This window comes from Callithrix jacchus, chromosome 5 (assembly GCF_049354715.1).
Source record: "Callithrix jacchus isolate 240 chromosome 5, calJac240_pri, whole genome shotgun sequence".
In the NCBI taxonomy this organism is placed as follows: domain Eukaryota; kingdom Metazoa; phylum Chordata; class Mammalia; order Primates; family Cebidae; genus Callithrix; species Callithrix jacchus.
In genome coordinates, this window is record NC_133506.1 from 84203566 (window position 1) to 84229823 (window position 26258).

At 52.8% G+C, this 26258-nt stretch overlaps 2 protein-coding genes and 2 non-coding genes across 16 annotated transcripts in view; 1 reads left to right on the forward strand and 3 right to left on the reverse strand.

The window, feature by feature from the left end:
- The window catches only part of LRRC75A (leucine rich repeat containing 75A), a 48029-nt gene extending 27422 nt beyond the window's left edge, over nucleotides 1-20607 (forward strand). Inside the window, exons 2-4 of one of the 2 annotated variants that reach the window (XM_002748066.7) lie at nucleotides 1355-1483; nucleotides 15267-15382; nucleotides 18897-20607. In XM_002748066.7, the coding sequence (XP_002748112.1) occupies nucleotides 1355-1483; nucleotides 15267-15382; nucleotides 18897-19437 (786 nt within the window). In that variant the 3' untranslated portion in view covers nucleotides 19438-20607. The remainder of the gene's footprint in view (nucleotides 1-1354; nucleotides 1484-15266; nucleotides 15383-18896) is intronic. The other variant, XM_017972417.4, reaches the window with a different exon arrangement.
- Nucleotides 20594-26258, reverse strand: part of TRPV2 (transient receptor potential cation channel subfamily V member 2) — a 28892-nt gene continuing 23227 nt past the window's right edge. For 11 of the 12 annotated variants that reach the window (XM_078373198.1, XM_054255901.2, XM_078373196.1 and 8 more), the window contains one exon: nucleotides 24786-24995. In XM_078373198.1, the coding sequence (XP_078229324.1) occupies nucleotides 24898-24995 (98 nt within the window). In that variant the 3' untranslated portion in view covers nucleotides 24786-24897. Of the gene's footprint in view, nucleotides 21257-21491; nucleotides 21549-22574; nucleotides 22645-22887; nucleotides 24996-26258 lie in introns of those variants that run through there. The other variant, XR_013535622.1, reaches the window with a different exon arrangement.
- Nucleotides 21326-21398, reverse strand: LOC118154376 (small nucleolar RNA SNORD65). The gene has a single exon (XR_004744242.1). It is a non-coding gene; the product is annotated as a small nucleolar RNA SNORD65 (small nucleolar RNA).
- On the reverse strand, nucleotides 22727-22797 carry LOC118154348 (small nucleolar RNA SNORD49). Its single transcript, XR_004744215.1, has one exon. It is a non-coding gene; the product is annotated as a small nucleolar RNA SNORD49 (small nucleolar RNA).

A 26258-nucleotide genomic window follows, 5' to 3' on the forward strand; every position in this document is an offset into this window, starting at 1 on the left:
GGGTGCTAGACCCTAGCCATCTGGGCCAGGAGCCTTTCTCCTCTGGGCTGTGCTGGGGCAGCTGCGGGAGTCCCCAGTGAGGACAGCCCACAGTGGGTGGCTTTGCCCCCCTACCCAGGGATGCCTCTTGTTCCCCAGGATGGTATGAGGACAGTCCCCAGATGGGAATGTCATCATTGCCTAGTCTGTGCAAGGCACCAAACTGGGGGCAGGGACTGCAGTGCAAGATCATACCCAAGGATGGCAGAAATTGGAGGGGGTGGCCTTAAGGAAAGTGAGCAGCTGTACCCACCCCTTTCACATGGAGTGGCATGAAGCATGGTCCCCACCCCAGCGCAGCCGCATCGCGTTTCGTTCCTTCTCCAAAGCAGATCACTCCATTTTAAGCTCAGGGGTCTCATGACCTACTTTAGAGGAAGGTCACAGGATTCTTCAGGGCCTGCTTCAGGGGAGAACAGCACTCAGAGAGACTTTCCTGCGTCGGCTGCCTCCTCAGGTGCCAGGGTGCCATATTCTGGGGTGGTGATTTCTGAGCCTCCAAACCCGATCCCTCCCTCAGACCCAAGGGAGCTCTGCTCCAGCGGTTTCTGCTGTGGCCCTGCCGCACTCGGTGGCACTTGCCTCCCATTGGAGAGGGAGGACTCCACTCAGTAACTTTCTCAGGGAGTCCTGGTGGGGTTTCCCTCTGGGTGCCTGGCAGGCTCTCCTTAGAATCCCACCACTCAGAAACCCCCAAGGCAAAAGAACACTGGGGCTGCATCAGCTACAGAAGGAGCAGTAAAAATAACATCGGAAGCAGGAAGAAAACACAAATATCAATAAACCATTCTGTCATAAGGGAGCTTTGGGCCGGGCGCAGTGGCTCACACCTGTAATCTCAGCACTTTGGGAGGCCGAGGCAGGTGGACACCGGAGGTCAAGAGTTCAAGACCGGCCTGGCCAACATGGTGAAACCCTGTCTTAAAAAATAATGAAATTTAAAAAACAAGGCAGTTTTGCCAATTCCAAATTTTGCCATGATGGAGAAGCAGCTGCTCACACCGCAGTGGGCTACCCTTGGATTCCTCTCTAGAAAACCAGAGAGACAAAGGTCAGGGGCTGTGCTAGGAGAGGGCCACAAGCGAGGACCTGCAGAAACTGTGGAGCCTGCAGAGGCCAGTCCACCCTCGTCCTCAGCTCAGAGGTCAAGGCAAACAGGCAGGGCCTTCCCCAGCCCAAGGAAAGTTCTGCAGACTCTCCCGCCAGGGCTCTGCAAGGCAGAGTCACTCCAGGGGCCTGTGCCTACTTCTGGGGATGCTGGGCAAGCTGGGTGGGACAGCCAGCCCTGACCTCTGGGCATCCTTTGCTCTTGCAGGACCTGGGCATGGAGTCGACCTCGCTGGATGATGTTCTGTATCGCTACGCCAGCTTCCGGAACCTAGTGGACCCCATCACACACGACCTCATCATCAGCCTGGCACGCTACATCCACTGTCCGAAGCCGGTAAGGTGGCTGTGGTCCAAGCCAGCCAGGTCCTGGGGTGTGCCGTGGGTGCCTTTCTGGGCAGAGCAGCTCTGTGCCCAAAGAGGACTGGCAGACACTGCCCAGGCCCAAGGAGGATAAGCCAATCCTTCAGGCACCAAGAGCCTGAGGTGCTCTCCCTTGGTGCCACCAGCACAGAGTGGTTTTGTTTGGCCCAGAGGGGTGAATTCATTGCCAACACTTAAAAACCAGAGTTTTTCACATGATCCCTATATCCAGCTGCCCTTGAAAACTGAAGTTCCAGCAACCTGAAGCCCTCATTTCTGCAGGGCTGCAGCTAAGTAGCCATCCCTGTTATATGGGCCAAGTCACCACACACAGTTGTACAGGTTGTACCTTGTACAAAAACATGCACACAGAGAGGTGGTGGGGTAGGAGGAGGCAGGGGAAAGTTCAAATCCAGCCCTCTCTCTACCCACCAAGTCGTGAGCCCTGGTGCAAGCCTGTGTACCCTGGAGGTAAACCTGTTTGCACAAAGGTGTCATAGAAGGCTGGCGGTGGCCCTGCAAGGGGGTGTCCACTTTGCCTCAGTCCCCACCACTCCCAGATGTCTTTACCTCTGAGGCTGAGTATTCTTTGACATCCTCCCCTTCACTCATGTCCTTTTCCTGCCTTGCCCTGGAGCTCGGAAGGGAAAGCTCCATGGCTCTCCAGGCTCCAGCTCTGCAGCTCAGCCCCTCCTGGATGGGAAGTTCTGCCCTGTTCCTGTACCTTAGGTCTAGGCTTCCCCAGGGCTATGCAGCTGGACCTGGTGGGAAGGGGAGGGCTGGGCAGGGCCATTTCCACACTTGAGTGCTTCTCTGTTGCTTTGGTTTTTTTTCTGTCTCATCCCTCAATTTCCAGTGGCTTCCAAAAGAAGTGCTTCTCCCCTGGCAATCAGGAAACCAGAGCAGGACCAAGGGGTGCAGGAGGGAAGCTTTTCCTTTTGATGGAGGATCTGGGCCAACAGTGAGATGGTTCCCAAGCCCAACCCTCGCTCAGCCTGGGCACAGATTTGACTGTGGTCCTACAGTGAGCTGGAGCCTTGCTCTGGAAAGGCATTTCCTGGGGCTGAGCTCCATCTGCGGCTTTGTTGAGGGCCTTCTCTCTGACTCTGGGACTACTTGGTGCAAAGGCTCTGAGGTGGGGCTCAGCCATGGAGGGCTGGGAGCTGGCCAGGGTGAGATCGCAGCACTGCAGAAGGCAGGGATGCCAGGCCCAATGGGAGGGGAAGGAAAGCTGGTGATGAGGGAGCCTTGAGGCCTGATTGGTGCCAGGAGCTATGGGGAGCTGGCTGGCGCCGACGCCTCCGACGCTTCTCATTGAGTTCCACCTGGTTCTGCCTGGGGAGAGGCGAAGGGACGGGAGTCAGGCCTGCGAGGAGGCCTTGTGGGTGCCAGACCCTGCCTTTCCTAGAGCAGGAATCGAGTCGCTCACAGATGAGAGGGTGAAAGGTGATGGGGCTCTCAAAAAAAACAAAAACAAAATAGGGCTATATTTATGCACACCTTTGAGTTGAGGAAAACAAAATTCAGGTAATTGAGTGATCTGAGCAAGGTCACACCTCGGAGGAGAAGCACAGGTGTGATCTGGGCCCATGCAGTAACGCAAAGCTGGGCGGGACACAGGCTGTCGTTCCCTGAGTTATCAGTGCCCATGGGAGCAGAGGAGGGGCCTGGCGGGAGCAGCTGAGATCCCTCCTTTCCCCACCTGTCCCCTCACAGGTTGCCTCACGGAGGGTCTGTGTGGGGAGAAGGACCCGCCCACTCAGAGAGAGAGAGAGGCAGGCTCCAGTAACAAAAAAAAAGAGAGAGAGGCAGGACAGGGAGTGGGTAAAGGCCATGGTCAGACCCTATGAGACGGCCAGGCAAGGCCAGGAGGAGGGGCGGGAACTCCTTCCCTCTGATCTTTCCTTTCCGTCTGGGTAGGGGCGGGGTGGGGGCAGTGCATACCTGGGTTGTCATGGTCCATCCAGGTGACTGTAACACGTTATCATAGACTGGGAGGCTTATAAACAGTAGAACTTTATCTCACACACTTGTGAAGGTGGGAAGTCTGAGATCTGGGTGCCAGCCTGGTTGCTGACTGGCGAGGACCTTTTTCTGGGATGCAAACGGTTACCTTCTGTGTCCTTACATGGCAGGAAATGGGGAAAGGAGCACTAATCCCATTGTGAGAGCTCCACTCCCACCCATCACCTCGCAAAGGCCCCACCTCCAAATACCATCACCAGGGGATTAGGTTTCAATACATGAATTTGGGGAAATACAAACGTTCAGTCCATTGCATGGTGTAACCCTTCTCAAACCACTTAATTACCTGGACTTTGTTTTCCACAAAACAGAGCCAGGGCCAGCCAGAGTGGGTCAGCCCTGCTGAAGCCCAGAGACCTGGAGGGCCCCTTTCGTGCCCATGTGGCAAGTGAGGCTCTCTGGATGAGGCAGGGTGGGAGGTCCCCAAGCTGGTCAGAGGAGCAGCCCCTCTCCATCCATCCCAGCTCTGTGAACTGGCTCAGGGCTGACCAAGACATCCTGCTCACAGCAATTTGCATATGAGAAGTTCCTATCAGCCCACGTTAGGGGTCTAGAGATTGAAAATCCTTCAATGAGGGGCTGTGCTGTAGTTTAAATAAAACCCAGACTCCTCATCTGGCTTTGCCTGAATTTCTGAGCTCCCCTCTCTCACTTGCCGCCCTGCGGGTTCTGCTCTAGCCTGTGGGCCTCCCTCCTCTCTGCTCCTGACACCTCCACACCCTCCTACCTTAGGGACTTCACTGCTCCCTCTGACTGCTCCAAGCCTCTAAGAGGCCTTTGTTCACAAGCCTGCCTAAGGTAGGCTCCTGATCAGCCTGTCTTGAGCCCCATTTATTTTTCCATTCATTTCTCCATTTTACTTACTGGTCTCTGAAACTACCTTGCTTATTTATTTGGTGCCTAATTTATTATCTGTTTTCCCCACTAGCATATAAACTCTGAAGGGAAGGGTGTCTGTCTTGTTCACAATTCCATCCTGCACCAGGCAGGAAGCAGGCGACATATTCCCTTGTGAAGTTTGAAGAGAGTTTAGTAAAGGGTTGAGGACAGGATAAAGGAAGTCAATAAGGGATGTTGAGACATCCAAAGACAGCCGTGTGGGGAAGTCGTTTCACAGGAAGGCAAGCCGTACTGCCAGAGGCAGGGCGAGAACACGCGGCCTGGAACCACGCTGCATTATCCATTGCCGTATATCAAATTACCAGAACTTAGGGGCTTAAAACAACAGACGTTTATTGTTATACTCTCTGTAGTCAGGATTGCAGGGCAGCTGAGCTAGGTAGTTCAGCTTTGGGTCTCTCAAGGCAGGGGTCGGGGCTGCAAGTATCAGAAGGTTTAACAGAAGTTGGCAGGTCCCCTTCCAAGCAAGGCAGCATGCTCGCCCCACAGCCTGTCCATGGGACTGCTTGAGTGTCCTTGCACCACGGCAGCTGGCCTCTCCCACAACAGGTGATCATATAGAAGACATAATGCCTTTGTTTTTTTTTCTTTTTCTTTCTTTCTTTTTTTTGAGACAGTCTTGCTCTGTTGTCCAGGCTGGAGTGCAATGGTGCCATCTCAGCTCACTGTAACCTCCACCTCCTGGGTTTAAGCCGTTCTCCTGCCTCAGCTTCCCAAGTAGCTGGGATTACAGGCACCCACCACCACACCCAGCTAATTCTTTGTATTTTTAGTAGAGATGGGGTTTCACCACGTGGGCCAGGCTGGTCTCAAACTCCTAACCTCAGGTGAATGGAGGGCAGTGGAGAGCTGTGCTTGTCAGGTCCTGGAGCAGTTACAGAGGTGCCTGGGGAGTGAAGATGGCAGGTGGTATCACTGCCTGATGGCTGAGAGACAGAGCAGAGACAGTGTTGGGACCCCTCCCAGGTAAGCCTGCAGGTCCACATGTCATCTTTCCTGACAGGTTAATGAGAAGCCCCTCAAACACGTTCTGCCCCAGGACCTGGGCAGCCTCTCTGGGAAGGTCTGGAGAGGCTGCTGCCCCGGCTGCACTCATAGTCACCTTGACAGTGCCACATCCCACTCCTGCCTCCTTCAGGGATGGGGGAGGGCTGCAGTGAGTTGATTCTGCACACAGCCACTGAGCCTTCCGCACGTGACTGTGCTGCACAGGTGGGCTGGCTCCAGCGAGAAAGAACGTGTGTCCTCCAGATACTGAGGGGTCTTGTGGGGCCACAGGCAGCCAAGTTAGACCAAGGCGCTAGAACTACAGATAAGCACGGTGCAGAGGCCCTCCATCCCTCCTCCCTGCTCCACGCTCCCTCCCTCTCCATTCAGTCTGCACAGACTGCTCTTCCCCCTGCCGTGCCGTATGGTAGGGAATGTGGCTGGCTCTGGCTCCCAGGTAACTTCTCAGGGTTCCAGCCCCTGGGAGTTAGGGTATGTGTGTCTCAGTGTTAAATCCAGCTTCCAGGGAAAGGGCTAATTGGCTGCAGTCTGTCAGCGCCCACTTCTGGACCAGTCCACGGCAGGGTCTGGTTGCACGGGACCTATGTGACATATGGTGCCTGTTGTCACAGAGCTCTGGGCCAGGGTTTCATCAGGGCACTTGTCTGCTCTGCACCTGGGAGGCAGCTGTTTCTCAACATTGAAACCACTCAGGAAAGACAGTTCCTCCTACTCCACCTCCTCCTCTTCCTCCCCTTCCCCTTCTTCCTTCTCCTTCCTTCTCCTCTTCCTCCTCCTTCCTCCACTTTCTTTCTCTCCTTCCTCCTCCTTCCTCCTCCTCCCCTTCCTCCTCCTCCCCTTCCTCCTCCTCTTCCTCCTACTCCTCTTCCTCCCCTTCCCTCTCCTCCTCTTCCTCCCCTTCCCCTTCTTCCTTCCCCTTCTTGCTTCTCCTTCCTCCTCCTCGTCCTCCTCCTTCCTCCACTTTCTTCCTCTCCTTCCTCCTCCTCCCCTTCCTCCTCCTCCTCCTCTTCCTCCCATTCCTCCTCCTCCCATTCCTCCTCCTATTCCTCCTCCTCCTCCTCCTCTTCATCTTCCTCCCCTTCCCTTTCTTCCTTCTCCTTCCTCCTCCTCTTCCTTCTCCTCCCCTACCTCCTCCTCACCTTTCTCCTCCTCCCCTTCCTCCTTCTCCTCCCCTTCCTCCTCCTCCCTTTCCTCCTCCTTTTCCTCCCCTGCCCCCTCCCTCCTCCCCTCCTTCCTCGTCCTCCCTCCTCCCTTTTTCCTCCTCCTAATCCCTTTTGTCCTCCTACTCCTCCTCTCCCTCTTCCTCCCCCTCACTTCTCCTCCTCCTGTCACTTCTCCTCCCCTTCCTCCTTCTTTGTCCTCCTTTCTTTCCTCCTCCTCCTTTCCCTCCTTCCTCATCTTTCTCCTCCTCTGCCTCCTCTTCCTCCTCCCCTTCCCCTTCTTCCTTCTTCCTCCTCCTCTTCCTCCTCCTTCCTCCACTTTCTCCCTCCCCTTCCTCCTCCTCCTCTCACTTCTCCTCCTCCTGTCACTCCTCCTCCTGTCACTCCTCCTCCCCTTCCTCCTTCCTCTTCCTCCTCCTTTCTTTCCTCCTCCTTCTTTCCCTTCTCCTCGTCTTCCTCCTCCTGATCTGCCTCCTCCTCTCCCTCCCTGCTTCCCCACCTTCTTACTCCACTTCTGGGCCAGTCCTGCGTAGTCCTTTTCTCTGCAGGAGGGAGCCTTGGAGGAGATCTTGAAAAATGTTAGAGTTGAGAAAAAATGAGACACTCTTGCTGAAGGCTTTTCTGGTTGTAAATGATAGAAACACTTTGAACTGACCTAAGCCAAAGACAGAATTTCTCACAAGGAGGGCAGCGGATGGTGGTAGGAGAATGAGCCATAGAGCTGGCTGACTTTAGATCCTGATTCCATCTTACGAGCTGGGCAGCCTTGCCCATCTATTTCAGTTCTTTTTGTCCCAGTTCCCTCATTTTTAAAGTGGGGATATTAGTAATACCTGTCTGATAGGGTTGTAGGGAGGTATGGGACCATAAAGACTTTGTAGGGCACTTTGGGAGGCCAAAATGGGTGGACCACTTGAGGTCAGGAGTTCGAAACCAGCCTGACCAACATGGTGAAACCCCATCTCTACTAAAAACACAAAAAAATGTAGCTGGGCATGGTGGCACATGCTTGTAGTCCCAGCTACTCAGGAGGCTGAAGCAAGAGAATCACTTGAACCTGGGAGGTGGAGGTTGCATTGAGCTGAGATTGTACCACTGCACTACAGCCTGGGTGACAGAGCAAAACTCTGTCTTAAAAAAAAAAAAAAAAGACTTTGTGTGGTGGCTCACACCTTTAATCCTAGCACTTTGGGAGGCTGAAGTGGGCAGATCATGAGGTCAGGAGTTTGAGACCAGCCTGGCCAACACGGTGAAAACCCGTCTCTACTGAAAATACAAAAATTAGCCAGGCATGGTGGTGGGTGCCTGTAATAGCAGCTACTCGGGAGGCTGAGGCAGGAGAATCGCTTGAACCCAGAAGGCGGAGGTTGCAGTGAGCCAAGATCATACCACTGCACTCCAGCTTGGGTGACAGAGCAAGACTCCGTCTTAGGGGAAAACAGAAAAAGACTTTGTAAGGCAGAAGGTGTGGTACCTTTCCTCACGCATCATAAGGGTCATGGCTGACAATCCTATAACCAGAGACAGGGTAACAGGAAAAAAAGCAAAACAAATTTATTTAATCAAAGTTTTACACGACATGGGAGCTTTCAGAAATGAAGATCCTTAGGTGAAGCGCAGTGGCTCATGGCTGTAATCCTAGCACTTTGGGAGGCTGAGGTCGGTGGATCACCTGAGGTCAGGAGTTCAAGACCAACCTGGCCAACATGGTGAAACCCTATCTCTACTAAAAATACAATGATTAGCCCTGTGGCGCCAGAGCTCTGGCGAGTTACTTGTGAGTCAGAGCTCGGGCGTGCAGGGCTGTAAAAAATATATATTAAAAAAGAAATACAAAGATTAGCTGGACGTGGTGCCAAATGCCTGCAATCTTAGCTATTCAGGAGGCTGAGCTAGGAGAATCGCTTGAACTCTGGACGCGGAGGTTGCAGTGAGCCCAGATCTTGCCACTGCACTCCAGCCTGGGCACACAGAGCAAGACTCTCTGTCACACACACACACACACACACACACACACGCCAGGCGCGGTGGCTCACACCTATAATCCCAGCACTTTGGGAGTCCAAGGCGGGCGAATGACCTTAGGTTGGGAGTTCGAGACCAGCCTGACCAACATGGAGAAACCTCGTCTCTACTAAAAATATAAAATTAGCCAGGCATGGTGGCGCATATCTGTAATCCAGCTACTCGGGAGACTGAAGCAGGAGAATCACTTGAACCTGGGAGGCGAAGTTTGCAGTGAGCCAAGATCGTGCCATTGCATTCCAGCCTGGGCAACAGCAGAGTGAGACTCCATCTCAAAAAACAAAAATAAAAATAAATTAAAATTTAAAAATAAAAATAAAATAGAAGGAAAAAAAAAAGAAAGAAAGAAATTAAGACTCTTAGTCCCAGCTGCTTTGGAGGCTAATGCAGGAGGATTACGTGAGGCCAGGAATTCAATACCAGCAACGGAAATTTAGTGAGACCCCATCTCTTTAAAAAAAAGAAACCCTGTCTCTACTAAAAATACAAAAATTACCTGAGCATGGTGACACACGCCTGTAATCCCGGCTACTCAGAAGGCTGAGGCAGGAGAATCACCCAAACCCAGGAGGCAGAGGTTGCAGTGAGCCTAGATTGTGCCACTGCACTCCAGCCTGGTAACAGGGAGAGATTCCATATCAAAAAAAAAAAAAAAAAAAAAGAAAAGAAATAAATAAAGAACCCAAAACCCAGGGAAAGCTGTTTTTGTTTTGGTTTGTCTTGACAGAGTCTCGCTCTGTTGGCCAGGCTGGGGAGTGCAATGGTACAATCTTGACTCACTGGAACCTCTGCCTCCCGAGTTCAAGCAATTCTCCTGCCTCAGCTTCCCAAGTAGCAGGATTACAGGTGCCTGCCACCAAGCCCAGCTAATTCTTTTATTTTCAATAGAGACAGGGTTTCGTCATGTTGGCCAGGCTGGTCTCAAATTCCTGACCTCAAGTGATCCACCCGCCTTGGCCTCCTAAAGTCCTGGGATTACAGGCATGAGCCACCGCGCCCCGCTAGCTGTCTGTTTTTACACTCAGGTTTGGTAGAGTGAACAGTTTGTAGAAATGCGACTGGACAAAGGGTGTGATCTAATGGTGATGGGCTGAGGGTACCCAGGAAGGCCGTCTGCTCAGATTCTTCTTGGCCTCTCTGTGCAGTGTTCCTTCCTCCCGCTCCGGAATGGTCTTCAAGATAGAAGGGAGAGTGACCTGTCTAGTTTTACGGCTTGCTTTTGAGGCGGGGGTTGTAGTTTCTGTGACCTGCCTTGGGGAAGAAGAATTCTGGTTTCTCTGTCTCGCTCTGGGGGAAAAGAAGGGCAGAAAAACTTTGCTTCTGAGGCCTTCCAATCTCCTTTCGTTCAAAGCTCTCTGCAGCCGCTCGATACATGTTAGCCGTTGTTAGTTTAGAAGGGAACTCGCACTTCTGAGAGAACACCAGCTCACTGTGGTCTCAAGGCAACTCTATGAGGTGTCCATAGCTATTGTTCCTGTCTGGCCAGTGAGGAAACCGAGGTTCCCTCAGTTCTCCCCAATAGCGGCAGAGCCTCGCCCTGTGCGCCGCTGCCCCCTTGTGGCAAAGGCTGTGCAGTGACACTCCTTTGTCCTCTGTTTTCTTTTAAGGTCTGGCTGCCCAGGCTGAGGGTGGAGGGGGATTTTGGCCCCAGATTTTGGAAACCCTGGGAAGTGGTTGAAGGAGGAGCTGCAGCTGAGGAGCTCAGTTCTAAGCTTTGGAGACTGGCAGTGTTCCGTCCTGGGTGGTTCTAGAAGCCATGCTGGGCAGACCGCCTGATCCCACCGATGGTCTTTGTCTGAATCGGTGCTTCTCCACGTCGGCTGCACCCAGCAGGAATCACCTGGGAACTTAAAAAAAAAAATCCCCGTGCCTAGCCGGAAGTGGTGGCTCACACCTGTAATCCCAAAACTTTGGGAAGCCGAGGAGGGCAGATCAAGAGGTCAGGAGTTCAAGACCAGCCTAGCCAACGGGTGAAACCCCATCTCTACTAAAAATGCAAAAAATTAGTTGGTTGTGGTAGCACCCACCTGTAATCTCAGCTATTTGGGAGGCTGAGGCAGGAGAATCGTTTGGACCCAGGAGGTGGAGGTTGCAGTGAGCCGAGAGGGTGCCATTGCATTCCAGGCTGACTCTGTTTCAAAAAAAAAAGTCCAGGCACAGTGGCTTACTGTAATCCCAGCACTTTGGGAGGCCAAGGTAGGCGGATTACCTGAAGTCAGAAGTTTGAGACCAGCCTGACCAACATGGAGAAACCCTGTCTCTACTAAAAATATCAAATTAGCTGGGCGTGGTGGTGCATGCCTGTAATCCTGGCTACTCAGGAGGCTGAGGCAGGAGAATTGCTTGAACCCGGGAGGCGGAGGTTTTGGTGAGCTGAGATCAAGCCATTGCACTCCAGCCTGGCAACAAGAGCAAAACTCCATCTCAAAGACAAAACAAAAAATCCCCATGCCTGAGCCACCCACCCATCACTGGAGTGGCCCAGGCATCAGTGGGTTTTTTTCTTGTTTGGTTTTGTTTTGTTTTTTGAGACAAGGTCTCACTCTATTATCCAAGCTGGAGAGCAGATGTGTGATCGCAGCTCACTGTAGCCTTGACCTTTGGGGCTCAAGAGCCTACTGAGTAGCTGGGACTACACATACCACCATGCTGGGCTTTTTTTTCCCCCCCCATAAAGAGCAGGTCTCACTATATTGCCTAGGGTAGTCTTGAACTCCTGGACTCAAGTGATCCTCCTGCCTCAGCCTCCCAAAGTACTGGGATTATAGGAGTGAGCCACAGCACCTGGCCCACCAGTGTACCTTTTTAAAAAATATATATATTTTATTGTACTTTAGGTTCTGGGGTATATGTGCAGATCATGCAGGATTGTTGCATAGGTACATGCATGGCAATGTGGTTTGCTGCCTCCATCCTCCTATCACCTATATCTGGCATTTCTCCCCATGTTATCCCTCCCCAACCTCCCTACCCCCCACTGTCCCTCCCCTAGTCCCCCCAACAGACCCCAGTGTGTGATCCATCAGTGTACTTTAAAGCTGCCCTGGGATTCCAATGTGCAAGATTCCAAGGTGAAGAAGTGCAGCTCTAGATGAGCCAACTCCAGTGTCACCTCCCATTCTCCTTTTGTTCTATTTATTTATTTGTTTATTCGAGACAGAGTCTCACTCTATCACCCAGGCTGGAGTGCACTGGCGTGATCTCAGCTCACTGCAACCTCCACCTCCTGGGTTCAAGTTAGTTTCCTGCCTCAGCCTCCAGAGTAATTGAGATCACAGGCAGGCACCACCACGTTGGCTAATTTTTGTATTTTCGTAGAGATGGGGTTTTGCTATTTTGGTCAGGCTGGTCTCGAACTCCTGACCTCAGTTGATCTGCCCACATCGGCCTCCCAAAGTGCTGGGATTACAGATGTGAGCTACCACACCTGGCCCCTATTCTCCCTTTGGCTTCCATGGTCAGCTCCCACCATGGCCCCTCTCCCTGAACCTGCGCTGGCCATGGCCTCCTTGTTGGAGACCCAGTGGCCTCTGCAGGGGTCTAACCCCATCAGCCACTCTTCTCCTTGGTGTCCCCACTCCGCTCATCCTGCTGCTCTGACAGTCTTCTCTGACCGCTGTGTGTCCAGTATTCTCTCTCCCTCCTGCTCAGCTCGTTACTGGCCAGGGGTTTAATCAGATATTGATGAATGTGTCCAGCCTGGACCTGCCTTAAGATCCAGCCCCATAAGTCCAGTGGCATTCACAGCTGGAGGTCTTGTGAGCCCCTCAAACTTACCATGGCCCCATGTGAGCAGGTCACCCCCTCCTGCTTTCTTACCTGCTTCTTGTCTTGAGCGCCTTGTCTTCTACTTAGGTCCCAAGCCCGAAGCCTAGACCCTCCTCACCCGCCCCGCCCACACCTTCTCCATCCAGCATATTGGTCAGCTGCGTGTCCTTTGTCCCCTCAGCCCCTTCCACTGGCCTGGCCCTGAGTCACCCTCTCCACCTCCTGTCCACCCCTGTCTCCATCTTCCAGTCAGAGACAGTCCCCTTCAACGGCTCCCCTGTAGCCCCCATGACCCAGCTCCTCCTGTTTCACCCACCTTGCTTCCTACCATACAGCCGTGTGTCCAGGCTCAGCAAGAAGGCAAGTCTAGGAACCAGAAGGTGTGAGCTCCAGGAGTGGGGAATGAAGCTGTACAGGCAGATGCTCACCTGCTCCCACATCTGCAACACACAAGAGTGACACACAGGAGTGACAGGTGTAACTCAGGTGCAAGAGGCTGGTGGTACAAGATTATTCATCAGACAGCTAGGCACCAGGAAGCTGGGGGCAGGGGTGGCGATGGGCTGTGAACTGTAGCCCAGGGGTCCTCTAAATCCACTCTTTTCAGTCTGGGGCCCTCCTTGGTCTCCTGGGTCTCTCCACGGATGCCTCTCTCCTCTGGACATTTAACCCCCATCTTCCCACCTCCTCTCTCTCTTGTTTTCCTTTCTCCGAGTCTCCTTCCCTTGCCTTTCTATCAGCCCCAGGCCCATCCCCAGCCCTCTGGGCCTCAGTTTCCCCTTCTGCATAATGAGGCTAACAAAAGTATCTACTGCCCTGGGGTGCTGTGGGAATTTCATAACCTTGCATGATGTCTGGTATGCAAGCATGACAATGGCATGAACCATGGAGGGACCAGATGTGATCAGGCCCCAGGCCTTCACCTGCCCTCATGTCAGTAACACACCCCACGGCCTCCACATCCCCGAGCCCTGGCACAGACCTCCTTACTCAAGGATGCGTCACGTTTTCTTTCTCCATCCAAAATCACTAACCTCTCTGCTCTTAAAAGCTGAGCTCAGCCCGGGCTCGGTGAATCACTTGAGGTCAGGAGTTCAAGACCAGCCTGACCAACATGGTGAAACCTGTCTCTACTAAAAATACAAAAATTAGCTGGGTGTGATGGTGGATGCCTGTAATCCCAGCTACTCAGGAGGCTGAGGCAAGAGAATTGCTTGAACCCGGGAGGCGGAGGTTGCGGTGAGCCGAGATCGTGCCATTGCACTCCAGCCTGGGTGACAGAGCAAGACTCCATCTCAAAAATAAAATAAAATAAAAATAGAGCTGAGCTTAAATCTGAGCCTGGGCAGAAGTAATCTTCCCTCCTTGCCCTGCCAGAGTTCCCTGTGCTGGTGCCACTCTCACAGTACTCACTTAGAGAGCGTGCCTGGAGAGTTGGCTGTAGGTTGGGCTCTATTCAAAGTACTATACTAGCGGTGACTCGTTTAGTCCTCACAGAAAGTCTTGTGAGGTCCATACTGTAATCCCTTCACAGATATGGCTTAGAGGCACAGAGAGGTCAAGCAGTTGTCCAAGGCCACACAGAAGATGACAAAGCCAGGACTTGAATGCCCGGTTTGGCCCCAAGTCTTTGCTCTTAACTACTCAATAAGCTGCTTGTCCGCAGGCAGAGGGGCATGGGAATCCTAATGACAGAGTGGCCTGCTGAGCACCCACTCTGTGCCAGGCACCATACTGAGCACCGTGGGTGCTTAATGCCCCGGACCTCCCCACACCAAGCCACTGGCCACCTGTGGTTTGCATCTGAGTGCAGTCCTTGCCAACTGTTAGCCCTCAGCACTGGCCCCTGGCAGGAGCACACTCTTGGTCCCTCTCCCTGGTGGAACTCATGCCCTCACCCTGTCCAGCATGAGCTTGGCTCTCGTGACTTGTGGACTGACTTCCCTTGGGACATAGTTGGAGTCACTAGCATCTTTCTGCTGCACTGTTTAACCCAGCGTCTGCTATCACAGAAAGTCACAGACTGGTGGTCTAAGCAGCTCTGGAGGCCAAAGTCCAAGGCTGGCTGCTGGGTTTCCTCCCGAGGCTCTCTCCTAGGCCTCTCGGTGCCTCCTCCTCCTGTGACCTCAAGTGGTCATTCCTCGGCATGTCTGTGTTGCCACTTCTTCTTCTTAGGCCACCAGTCATATAGGATTATGGCCTACTCCTCTGATCCCATTTTACATCAGTCACCTCTTTAAAGGCCATGTCTCCAAATACATTCCAAGGTACTAGGGGTTAGGACATCACCATGTAGTTGTCAGAGGGATACGATTCAGCCCATGACACCCAGGGTTTCAAACTCAAATGCCAGTCAGGAAGGTGTATGAATGAACTGGGCTGGGAAAGACTTGGCCTCCTCATTCATTTGTTCCCACTTTTGAGGGGGACGCAGGTAAAACTATCTCACTTTCCTCTTTACTATGTGAAATACAAGGACACGGACATTTGTTCATGACTGTATCCTAGCTTTCTAGAACAAGTGCCTGGCTCCAAGAAAGTGCTCAATAAATGTGCTGAGCAGGAGAATGGACAGAGCAGCCCTGGGCATTGGGGAGTGGCGGGATCATGGTGAGTCCAGGCACTTGGCTCCAGCCAACTGTTGTCCAATCTCCTGGAATCCAGACTTAATGTAAATCTGTTTTTCAATGCTAGCCACTAATTCACAAAATCTAAAACCATCCTGCAGACCTGTTTGCAGCCCCTGCTGTCTGCCTAGGGCGTGCACCCTGGGCCAGCAGAGCAGGGCCTCCCCCAGCTCAGCCTGGGGTTCAGGCTGGGACTGGTACACCCAGCCACTCAGGGCCCCACCACCCACGGTTACCTCTGCAGGAAGGCGATGCACTGGGCGCCATGGAGAAGCTGTGCCGGCAGCTGACATACCACCTCAGCCCCCACTCCCAGTGGAGACGGCACCGGGGGCTGGTGAAAAGGAAGCCACAGGCCTGGTGAGTTAGTCCCTGGGCGGGTCTACGCCAGGCTGAGTGTGTGATACAGGGCACCCTCCCGGGAATGTAGTTCTGGGCAGGGGCCAGAAGGGGTGGTCATAGAAGCTGCCTGAAGGAGGTAAGATGGAAAGAGGGTGGGGAAACAGCTAGAGGGGGACCGTGGTCTGGTGGGTGGGAGCTGGGGAGCATGGGCCCACTGAGATGGGGTGGACAGGAGAAAAATGTGAGAAATTTCTAATTCCTAGTGTACTAAAAGTGGGCACTCCTGGCCAAGCACAGTGGCTCCTGCCTGTAATCCCAGCACTTTGGAAGGCTGAGGCAGGTAGATCACTTGAGGTCAGTAGTTTGAGACCAGCCTGGCCAACATGGTAAAACCCTATAAAAATACAAAAATTAGCCAGATGTGGTGACACATGCCTCTAATCCCAGCTATTCAGGAGGCTGAGACAGGAAAATCCTCTGAACCAGGGAGTTGGAAGTTGCAGTGAGCCGAGATCGAACCACTGCACTCCAGCCTGGGCAACAGAGTGAGACTCGGTCTCAAAAAAAAAAAAAAAAAAAAAATGTGGGCACTCCCTACTGAACTCCCCAGTTATCTTGGATGTCTCAGGGGGACCCAGACCCCAGCCATGTCCCTGGTCCACACAGCAGCAAGAGGTTTCAGCCTCCCGAGTAGCTGGGATTACAGGCATGTGCCACCATGCCTGGCTAATTTTTTTATTTTTAGTAGAGACAGGGTTTCACTATGTTGGCCAGGCTGGTCTTGAATGCCCTACCTCAGGTGGTCCGCCTGCCTTGGCCTCCCAAAGTGCTGGGATTACAGGCGTGAGCCACTTTGCCCAGCCCATTCCTTCTTTTAACAAACATTTGTTAAGCTCCTCCTGTGTGCAGGCAGTATCCTAGACACTAGGGTCACAGTGGTGAACAGGATGGACTAAATCCCTGTTCTTCCTCTATCATGGGGAGACAGACCACACACAGGACCATGTGAGAGTGGGTGATACAGCAGCGTGGGGGTGTGGCTACTCAGGAGAAGGTAATGTGTGAGCTGACAAATGGAGAAAAAGCAAGCACAGGCCACAGAAGAGTTTGGCGAGAGTTCCAGCAGAGGGTACAAAGGCCCGAGACTGGAAAGGACCTGGTGTGTCTTCGAACCAGCAGGAAGGCCAGTGTGGCGGGGGCGGGAGGGCAGGAGAGGTGAGACCAGGAGGTGGGAGGGCAAATCAGAGGTCCATGCTTGAATTTCACTCAGGTGCCATGAGATTGCACCTGAGGGGAATGAGACCTCATCACATGGCTTCTGAAAGAAGACTGCACTGAGCATGCATGTGTGGGGAACCAGCAGAGGCCCTTAGAATCCAGCAGAGCTCAAACTTCCAGCTTTCCAATGCTAAAGAATTAGCTCAGTCTCTTCATAGGAGTCCAGGTTCCAAGGTCCCCTGTCATGCTCTATCCCATATATGTCCCCTCTACCCAGGTGGAGCCTCTCCCTTGGCCAGCACCATGAGAGCCTTATACTCTTCATCCACCTGGCAATGCTCCTCTCCAGGATCCATTTCCTGGTTGTAGGGGTGGGGTGTCCAGAATAGAATGAGGCACCAGAGCTCTTTCTTCTCCATGAGGGAGGGGACAGCCCTTCCCTCCCCAGTCTGCAGGGACCTGCAGGGATGGGCTAGCAGCAGCACCAAGGCCTTGCCAGTCTTTGTGAGGGCACACCACTCCACCACAATGGTCATTTGCAAAGAAGCAGGTGTGCTTCCTCCTCCAGGAAGCCTTCCTTCCAGGCTCCCCTCTACTTGCTTTCTATGGTGTTATCACAGCCCACAGGTTCTGTGTCCTACATGCCCCTCAACCCCTACCAATCTCCAAGGTATATACCATGCCTATAATCCCAGCACTTTGAGAGGCTGAGGCAGGCGGATCTCAAGGTCAGGAGATCAAGACCATTCTGGCTAACACGGTGAAACCCTGTCTCTACTAAAAATACAAAACATTAGCTGGGTGTGGTGGCATGCACCTGTAGTCCTAGCTACTCAGGAAGCTGGGGCAGAATGGCTTGAACCCGGGAGGCGAAGGTTGCAGTGAGCCGAGATCATGCCACTGCACTCCAGCCTGGGCAACAGAGCAAGACTCTGCCTCAAAAAAAAAAAAAAAAGAAAGAAATGCAGAAAATGGCCGGCGTAGCAGCTCACACCTGTAATCCCAGCACTTTGGGAGGCCAAGGTGGGTGGATTACCTGAGGTCAGGAGTTCCAGACCATCCTGGTCAACATGGTGAAACCCCATCTCTACTAAAAATACAAAAATTAGCCATGTAGTGGTGGCAGACACTTGTAATCCCAGCTGTTCAGGAAGCTGAGGCAGGAGAATCACTTGAACCTAGGAGGCGGAAGTTGCAGTGAGCCGAGATTGCACCACGTACTCCAGCCTGGGCAACAGAGTAAGACTCTGTTTCCAAAAAAAGAAAAAAAAAAAAAAAAAACGTGGAAAATGAACATCTCACCACTGCACCTGGGCCTTGGAGCCAGCAAAGACTGCAGGGGTGCAGGGGCAGGGGGCAGAGGGGTGTGTGGGAAGGGCACACTCGCCATCAGCTTGAACTGCTTTGGCTCTGTCCCAAAAGCAAGCAGGGGAAAGCAAGGAGCAAGGCACTCAGCCTCCAGGAGTCAGCAGCTGCCACCAGGCTGAGGCTCTGAGCCCTGCCCTGCCTGCTGTCCTACAGGGTCCTCCTATCTTCCTAGGGAACACTTCTGTGGTAAGGAAGATGGTCGATAGAGGGGCCTCAGAGAGCCTTTGTGCCATTCATGGGGGCTAAGCTGCCAGCAAAGGGTGGTAGAAGTGGGAAGCTGAGCCCAAGTGATTAATACAACAGCCAATGTTTATTAATCACTCACCTATACAAGGCACTATTTTGCACTTACGAACTTATTTCATATAACAGCCTGATGGTACTTTTAACTCAACTTTTCCAGTAAATAAGGGCAGCCACAGACCTCAGGCTGTGGCCAGCTGGGCCCTGACAGCTGAGATGTGCAGCAGTGTCAGGGGACTGAAGTCCCTGGTTGCGCCCACCTCTGCATATGGCATCCGACCTGCAAGTGTTTTGTTAAAAGTGGTCCCTAGGCCAGGTGCGATGGCTCACACCTGTAATCCCAGCACTTTAGGAGACCGAGGCAGGCGATCACAAGGTCAGGAGTTCAAGACCGGCCTGACCAACATGGCGAAACCCCATCTCTATGAAAAATTAGCCAGGCATAGTGGCCCACGCCTGTAGTCCCAGCTATTTGGGAGGCTGAGGCAGGAAAACCGCTTGAACCCGAGAAGCGGAGGTTGCAGTGAGCTGAGATCGTGCCACTGCACTCCAGCCTGGGCAACAAAGTGAGACTCCATCTCAAAACAAAAAAAGTGGTCCCTAGTGTCGGGGCAGAAGCTGGCTCCACAGCACCGGGCAATGCAGCTTCTGGGGGAAAGGCCTGCCCATGTGCCTGAGGCTTGTTTTTTCCTTTTCCCTTCAGTCTCAAGGCTGTCCTGGCAGGGAGCCCCCCAGACAACACAGTGGACCTGTCAGGCATCCCACTGACCTCCCGAGACCTGGAGCGGGTGACCAGCTACCTGCAGCGCTGTGGGGAGCAGGTGGACAGTGTGGAGCTGGGCTTCACAGGCCTCACAGATGACATGGTCCTGCAGCTGCTGCCCGCACTCAGCACCCTGCCCCGCCTCACCACACTGGCACTCAACGGCAACCAGCTGACCCGGGCCGTGCTGCGCGACCTCACTGACATCCTTAAGGATCCCAGCAAGTTCCCCAACGTCACATGGATTGACCTGGGCAACAACGTGGACATCTTCTCCTTGCCCCAGCCCTTCCTGCTCAGCCTGCGCAAGCGATCCCCAAAGCAGGGCCACCTGCCTACGATCCTGGAGCTGGGTGAGGGCCCGGGCAGTGGGGAGGAGGTCTGGGAAGGAACAGTAGGCCAGGAGGACCCTGGAGGGGGCCCCGTGGCACCTGCCAAAGACCTTGAGGGCAAGGAGACTGTAGCTGCAGCTCAGACGTGACACGGAAGTGAGGGGCCTCACCAGGAAGTCCTTGTGAGGTAGAATGGCCAAGGCAAACGGGGTGGGCACTTCTCCTATCAGAAGGGCTAAGGCTATTGCCAAAAACTGGCCTGGGCAGCCCACCTACAGAGGCAGACCATAGCATCTGGGGAAGGGGACTTGTGATACTTCCCATTGGTCCTCTCCATCTGCCCCCACAAATCTCATTACCTGCCATTTGGCTCTTAAGTCATCCCAGGCCCCAGAGACCCTTCTGAGCTCAGCCCATGGCCTTCCCCAGAGACTTGTGGAAATGGGCATATTGCTGGAGGTACTGGAAGCCTGAGCCAATGTGAACACCAAGAGCCAGAGAAGGAATACAGTAGGGCGCCTATATGCATTACATTTTTCATTGGGGGAAACAAGCTCCAGATGACCATGTCCCCACTCAAGGGAGGTGGGAATCTTTAGCAAAATTCCTGTAACTCAAGAACCTGGGGAAGGGGTTGGTTGTCAGAGACCCCAGTTCCATCTATGCTAGGGGTGGACAGAACATGGTCTACCTACTTAGGGAACCTCAGTCTCCATTTCTGAGACCCATCTTGAGTCTAGGCATCCAGCCACAGGACCAATTATTGCTATGCCCTTTGACACAACAGCCTATGATGCCATGTGGTGCCCATGCATACAGGAATCTAGTCCTGCTCAGAAATCCCATATCCGCCTTCTCTACGGGTGAAAAACTACTAACTTTAGTGTGGGCTCTGGTGTCCATTGCATGCAGGCCAAGTGACAAGCCTGGCTTCCTTGTCACTTGCCAGTATGATTTCACTGACTTAGGCTGTAAGGACCCTTTCAGGCAAGATTCCAACACAGAAGACCTGTCAAGATGGGGCCTAAACTATGGGGCCCTGCGTGCTGTTAAGGTTGTGGTTAGGAATGGTGCAATGCTTCAGGGGCTGAGAGAAAGCTACACCAAGGGACAGAGACCAGAGCGGCAGGGGCCAAAATTGTGGAGGCCGTAAATGCTTTGAATTGTTGCCTCCAGTCTAAAGCTGTGTAATAGGGGTTAAGAGCTTAGGCTGACCACAGGGAAGTTTACAACCTATAGCGCTAACATCTGGACTGCTAATATCTGACAATAGTAGGCGAAATTTGCTTTTTCTTCAAATACACATTTTTAAGAATCAATACCAAAGACCATCCTTTATTGTAGTATTAGTTCATGGTAACAGCATGAAAACATTTCAGGAGGAATTTACAATTTCCAGCTTAAAGGACTTGGCCGCCCCCCCCCCAACATAACTTATTCATGAAAGTCCATTCATTAAAAAAATGGAAAGACCATCCTGTTGGGCAGGATGGCAAAGGACAAAGGTAGAACTTGGCCTGAGCCTTTGGAGGCTGAGGCAGGACGATCATCTGAGCCCAGCAGCTTGAGACTGGCCTGGGCAACATAGCGAATCCGTCTCAACTAAAAAATTGTTTTTAATGAGCCAGGTGTGGTGGTGTGAGCTGGAGTCCCAGCTGTGAGGCAGGAGGCTTGCTGAGGCCTGGGTGATTGAGGCTACAATGAGCTGTGATTGTGCCACCACACTCCAGCCTGGGCAACAGAGCAAGACTGTCTCAAAACCCAAAAAACTCAAGAATGTAATGATACCCAATGTGCCTTGTCTAGAAAAATTTGCCAAATATATCTCTTGGATCTGCTGAGCATGTCCTCTGATATGCAAGGCAAGCATGTTTCTACATCCAATGTTGAAGCCCGTTAATAAGGTTTCAGAATCCAAATTGATCGCAGCTACTGGTCCTTGGGACTGACATCATCTGGGAATATAACCTGCAAAGAAACTACATTTCAATCTCACTTTCTGCACCAACTAACAGTCATTCACAGGGTAAGAGATATCCTCAGAAAACCGTAGGTTCACCACTACACAATCTGCCGGTAATTCCAGCTATTTTGGGTGATTTCATCATTTGATATCTTTTTCTTCAAGTAAGTTTTAACAAGATCAGCTGTTTATTTATTCCACTGTGGGGTGGGGGGGTCATTGGCTAGCTCCAATGCTTACCTCCTCTTGGGCTGAGATGCTGCCACCAGCCCTAAAATTGCAGTCCATTCTCAAAACCTGGGGGAATGGAGAAAGTACACACATCTTAGAGACTGCAGATGCAGAGCAGAAAAGGCATTTCTGATGACAGCGTCAATTATGACTTTACATATTAATGTCCATCCTAACAAAAGCCCTTTAAGACCTTATTAGAGGTAATTTTTTTACAAATTATTGAGAACTACAAATCTTAATTAGCTTCTGGGGGGGGGGGCGCTGTAATTTTTTCTTTTTTTTTTTTTTTGAGATGAGTCTCGCTGTTGCCCAGGCTGGAGTACAGTGGCAGGATCTCAACTCACTGCAACCTCTGCCACCCAGGTTCAAGCGATTCTCCTAGCTCAGCCTCCCAAGTAGCTGGGATTACAGGTGCACGCCACCACACCTGGCAAATTTTTGGTGGAGATGGGTTTTTACCATGTTGGCCAAGGTGGTCTTGAACTCCTGACCTCAGGTGACCCACTCCCCTCTGCCTCAGCCAGATTCAGCTCCGCACTACCCTGCCAGGCTGCCCAGCACCAGGCCACAGTGCCGGCCACAAAGACCACGTGGACGCCAGAGCCAGGGAGCCACGCCATCTCAACAGCTACCCTCCACCCTCTAGCCAGGCTTTCTGGGATCATCTCCCCAGAAACCATAAAAGCTTAAGCACTTTACTTGCTCTTGCCCTTAGCTAGTATTCCCAGATCTCAAAGTGCTGGGATTACAGACCACCGCCCCCAGCCACAGGTGAGTTGTAATCTACAGTTTAGTTGCATCACTTTTAACTTCACAAACCTAAGATTACTTTTCTTTTTCACTAATGAGGAAAACTGCATCTTAGCAGACAGATAATTTGCTTAAGACTAAACAGCCAAGAGGTAAAAAGAGCAACTTCTCTTTCTAGCTCTTCCACCCTGGCTCCAATGCCACCAGAAACCAAAATCAGTAATTCTGGGATAGGCTACACTGTCACAAGGTTATTAGGTTAACCAAATCCAACTGCCAATATTCGACCTGACAGCTAGGCATTATCAACCACTAGCCTCCCAGCAGACCAAGGCTTACCTCATGGAAGGCTCCTGGCTCCAATACTTAGCTGCCAAACGTGCTGAGGAATCCTTCACGAATCTGCAACCTAGGTGAATACAGATAGCAATTAGGTCACCGTTCAGACAAGTTTACTCCTGGAATCCAGCAAGAGGTTTAGACTTGACTGCAATCAGACAAGAGTAGCTTTCGTCAGTTATCGCTTCTGACGGCACTTCCTATTACAAGTATCATCACGACAGTCGAGTAAGTCTTCCAGTAATAGCATTTCAATCTTACCGTCGTACACCGCCCTAGGAGTACCCCTAACGGGAGGCCAACCCCAACTTACCCTGTTCTCTCGGGTTTGCACACTGTCCGTGGCGGGCCTAAGAACCGGGTCGCAGACTTCAGGCTCTTCCAACTGTGGCCCTGCCACAAGCGTGATCCATTAGACTCAGCCACGGCCGCCGTATTCGACCCCGCGCTGCCCTGCCAGGCTGCCCAACACCTGGCCGCGGCGCCCGCCGCGAAGGCCACGTGGGCGCCAGAGCCGGGGAGCCACGCCATCTCAACAGCTGCCCTCGCCCTCTAGCCAGGCTTTCCGGGAACATCTCCCCAGAAACCACTAAAGCTCGAGCTCTTTATTTGCTCTTGCCCCTAACCACTATTCCCCGATACCTAGCGAGCCTACCTACATGACAAATGGAGCGAAAGGGTCGCACATTCCGCAACCCAGGCCCTTAAGGAGTCGGAATATCCCATTCCTCACAAAAGGAGGGGGACGCTGGCAAAGACTCACAGGAACTTTCCGCCAAGTAACGATACAGCCTGCCGCGCTACCCAGGGCTCCCCCTCCTGTTTAGCCTATGGTCTCTTCCACAGCCCCGGGAATTCTGGGTCTCAAGAAGCGCGGCGAGTTCCAGGGCGCCTGCGCGAGGGCTGGAGCGCGGTTTTTGGGCCCCGCCTCCTCCACTCCCCAGCTGGGTGGTCTTGGGCCAATCACTCATCCTCTGTCAGCTTCCGATTGGTCTGGAAAACCTAGACACCCGCGCCCCAGAAGATCACGTGAGATAACACACGTGAAACCCTATAGAGTTTTGGCACCCGGCAAGCATTCATCCTAGTAGCTCTTCCCGAATCTATTGAGGGTCGCCAAATACTCTCACCACAGCTATTTTACCGTATCCACGTATCAAACCCCCACGCACTGACCACCCTTATCACTCTTTAGCACGACCTTTAAGGAACGAGCGGACGTCTTACCTGGATCCAAGTCCATCCTCTCCTCGCCTCTGGGGCAAAGCTCTGCCCACCTCATTTCTTCTCTCGTTCCCCTGGGGCCTCTTTCACCTATGTCCCTGTCTCACCTTCCATGAAAAACTCTCTACTGAGGCTTTCCTTTCAGCCTATGAACATGCTAAGCTCTCCTTGGAAAATAATCCATGCAAACACCTTTTGCACACACACGGTTATACCACGGGAGAGAAATTCATTTTGACTGCAAAAAACTGGGAAGGCAATCATAAGACCTTTTGAGCTGACCTCAGAAATAAGTGTAGGGTTTTAATGTAGGTGAGGAGCTTCCAGCAAGAGCCAGGTCAAGGGATCAAGCACGAGGTCTCTTGGCTTGCATGAATTTGGGGAGAGTGCTAAAGAGGGCGGGGCAACAGGTGGAGGGAGGAGGTGTCCGGAAATGCTTGGGCAAAACCTTGGGGGTCTTGGGATGCCAGCTAGGGCATTCTGTGGTACTGGGGAGCCTCTCAAGCCTTCAGAGCACAAAGATGACATGTTTGTCTTGTGTCTTAGGAAGGCCCCTCTGGCTGCCCTGCAGAGAATGGCTCGGGAGGGGTGGAAGATGAGCAAGAAGCCCAGTAAGAAGAGAATGCAAGAGAGGTGGCTTTAACGGGTCTTCCCAGGTGCCTGCCCGAAAGCAGGGTGGTTGTGGGAAGCAAAGCGTGTCGTGGTGGAGAAAGGAGAGGTGGCTGTGTTTGCCCATGTCCACCACCATATATCTGCCACAACAGTGAGCACAGCACCTCGACCAGCTGCCTGTAACCAGGTAGAGGACAGTCCCCAGACTTGGGGACATGGGGGTAAGGATGGGGACACAGCAGCTGAGGGTCTCTGTGCCCAGGCAAGGGCAGGAGCAACCTAGTCCCATACACCGACCTGTGCACACAGAGACATCTGAACATAACCAGCTTTAAGGGTCCCAGCAACTCTGCTCAAATAATGTTTCCAGAAGAGTTAGTTTGGGAAAAAATATATTTGCCACCAGAATTCACTGGAATCTCAGAGCCAGCAGGTGTGGCTAGAAAGACCCCCTGCTCTGTCCTCAGGCTCCTGCTGCATCTGGCCATCAGCTGGACTGGAGGAGCTGGAGGGACACATGGTCTTCCTCAGCGGCACCATCCTCATCCTTGGGTGGGGAAGCCAGGACAGGGTTCTTGAGAGTTCCTGTAAACAGATGGCAAGCACTGTGGCTTAACCCTTCAGTGTGTCCCCAGGAAGCAGGCACCAGGGAAACAGAAGGGGCCACAGTCATGAAAACATGTCATGCCGTGGGGACAGCCTCAGTGATCCTGGAGGCCAGCAATCCCTCTCCCTGCTTCCCTCATTCCAGAAGCATTTCCCAATCCCCTGCCTTGTCAGGGTCTTCCCCCCACCCCCCAGCCCCTGCCACCCCTAGGAGTTTAAAGCGCCTGGAGGTGACAGGCTTGTGTGTCAGAGACCAGAACACCTGAGACATGTTGGTGGAGCTCAGAGGAGAGGGGACCCATCCCACAGGGGAGGTGGTGGATTTGGACACCCAGAGGGGAGAAAGAGCACTTCTGACAGATGAATCCGGAGAACTAAGGAAAGCAAAGAACAAGGAGCACTGCAGACACATGGATGGGGGTGTGGGAGTGGGTTAGACAACAGCTTCAGGCCCTGAGCTCCACTGAGGAGTGTGGCCTTCCAGGCAGTGGGAGGCTGTGTGTAGCTTTTGTTCACATTAGCAGGACTGGAATGGGATAAGGGTACAGGCTGGGCTGCCCTGCAGTGGTGCAGAAGCAAAAGTAAGAGGCAGGGCAGAGGGATGAGTGGCCCCCTGAGAGGTCAAGGACTCTCAGCTCCAGGTGGGAAAGCTGGTACGCGGGGGATAGGCCAAGACTCTCAAGGCCTCCCACCTGGGTGAGGAGGGGTTGGGGTAATATACATGTGACCTGCTGGGGCAGCCCCAAGGCTGCACCTGTTGGGAGTGTCAGATTGGAGGCCCCAGCAGGCAGTGGGGTATGCAGTGCTTGGGGCAAGATGAGGGAGGGACAAGGTGACTCTCCTGGCATTGCAGTAAAGGGAGGGAGATACAAAGAGAGGGTGAAAGGAAGCCTATGCCCGGGAGCCTGGGAAACCAGCAGAAGAGGCCAGAGGAGCCTCCCTACAGCAGGGGCCATGGGCGACTCAGGAGGCTGTTGTGGGAGGTGACAGGCACGAGCAGATGAAATTTGTCAGGGAACAGAAGGAGAAAGAGGAGGTGAACCAGTGGAAGGTGGGAGCTATTGAAGGTTCTAGAAAGAAAGGGTATGCAGTGGAGAGAGCTAATCCTCAGAACAGGCGTCTGAGGGTGAGAGAAAGGAACTGGTCTTGGTGGAGGCAGCAGGGTAGGGACGGGAGGGGCTCTCACTACAATAGAATGGAAAGGACACTGGCCATGGGAAGTGGGGGAGGCGTGGGAAGTGG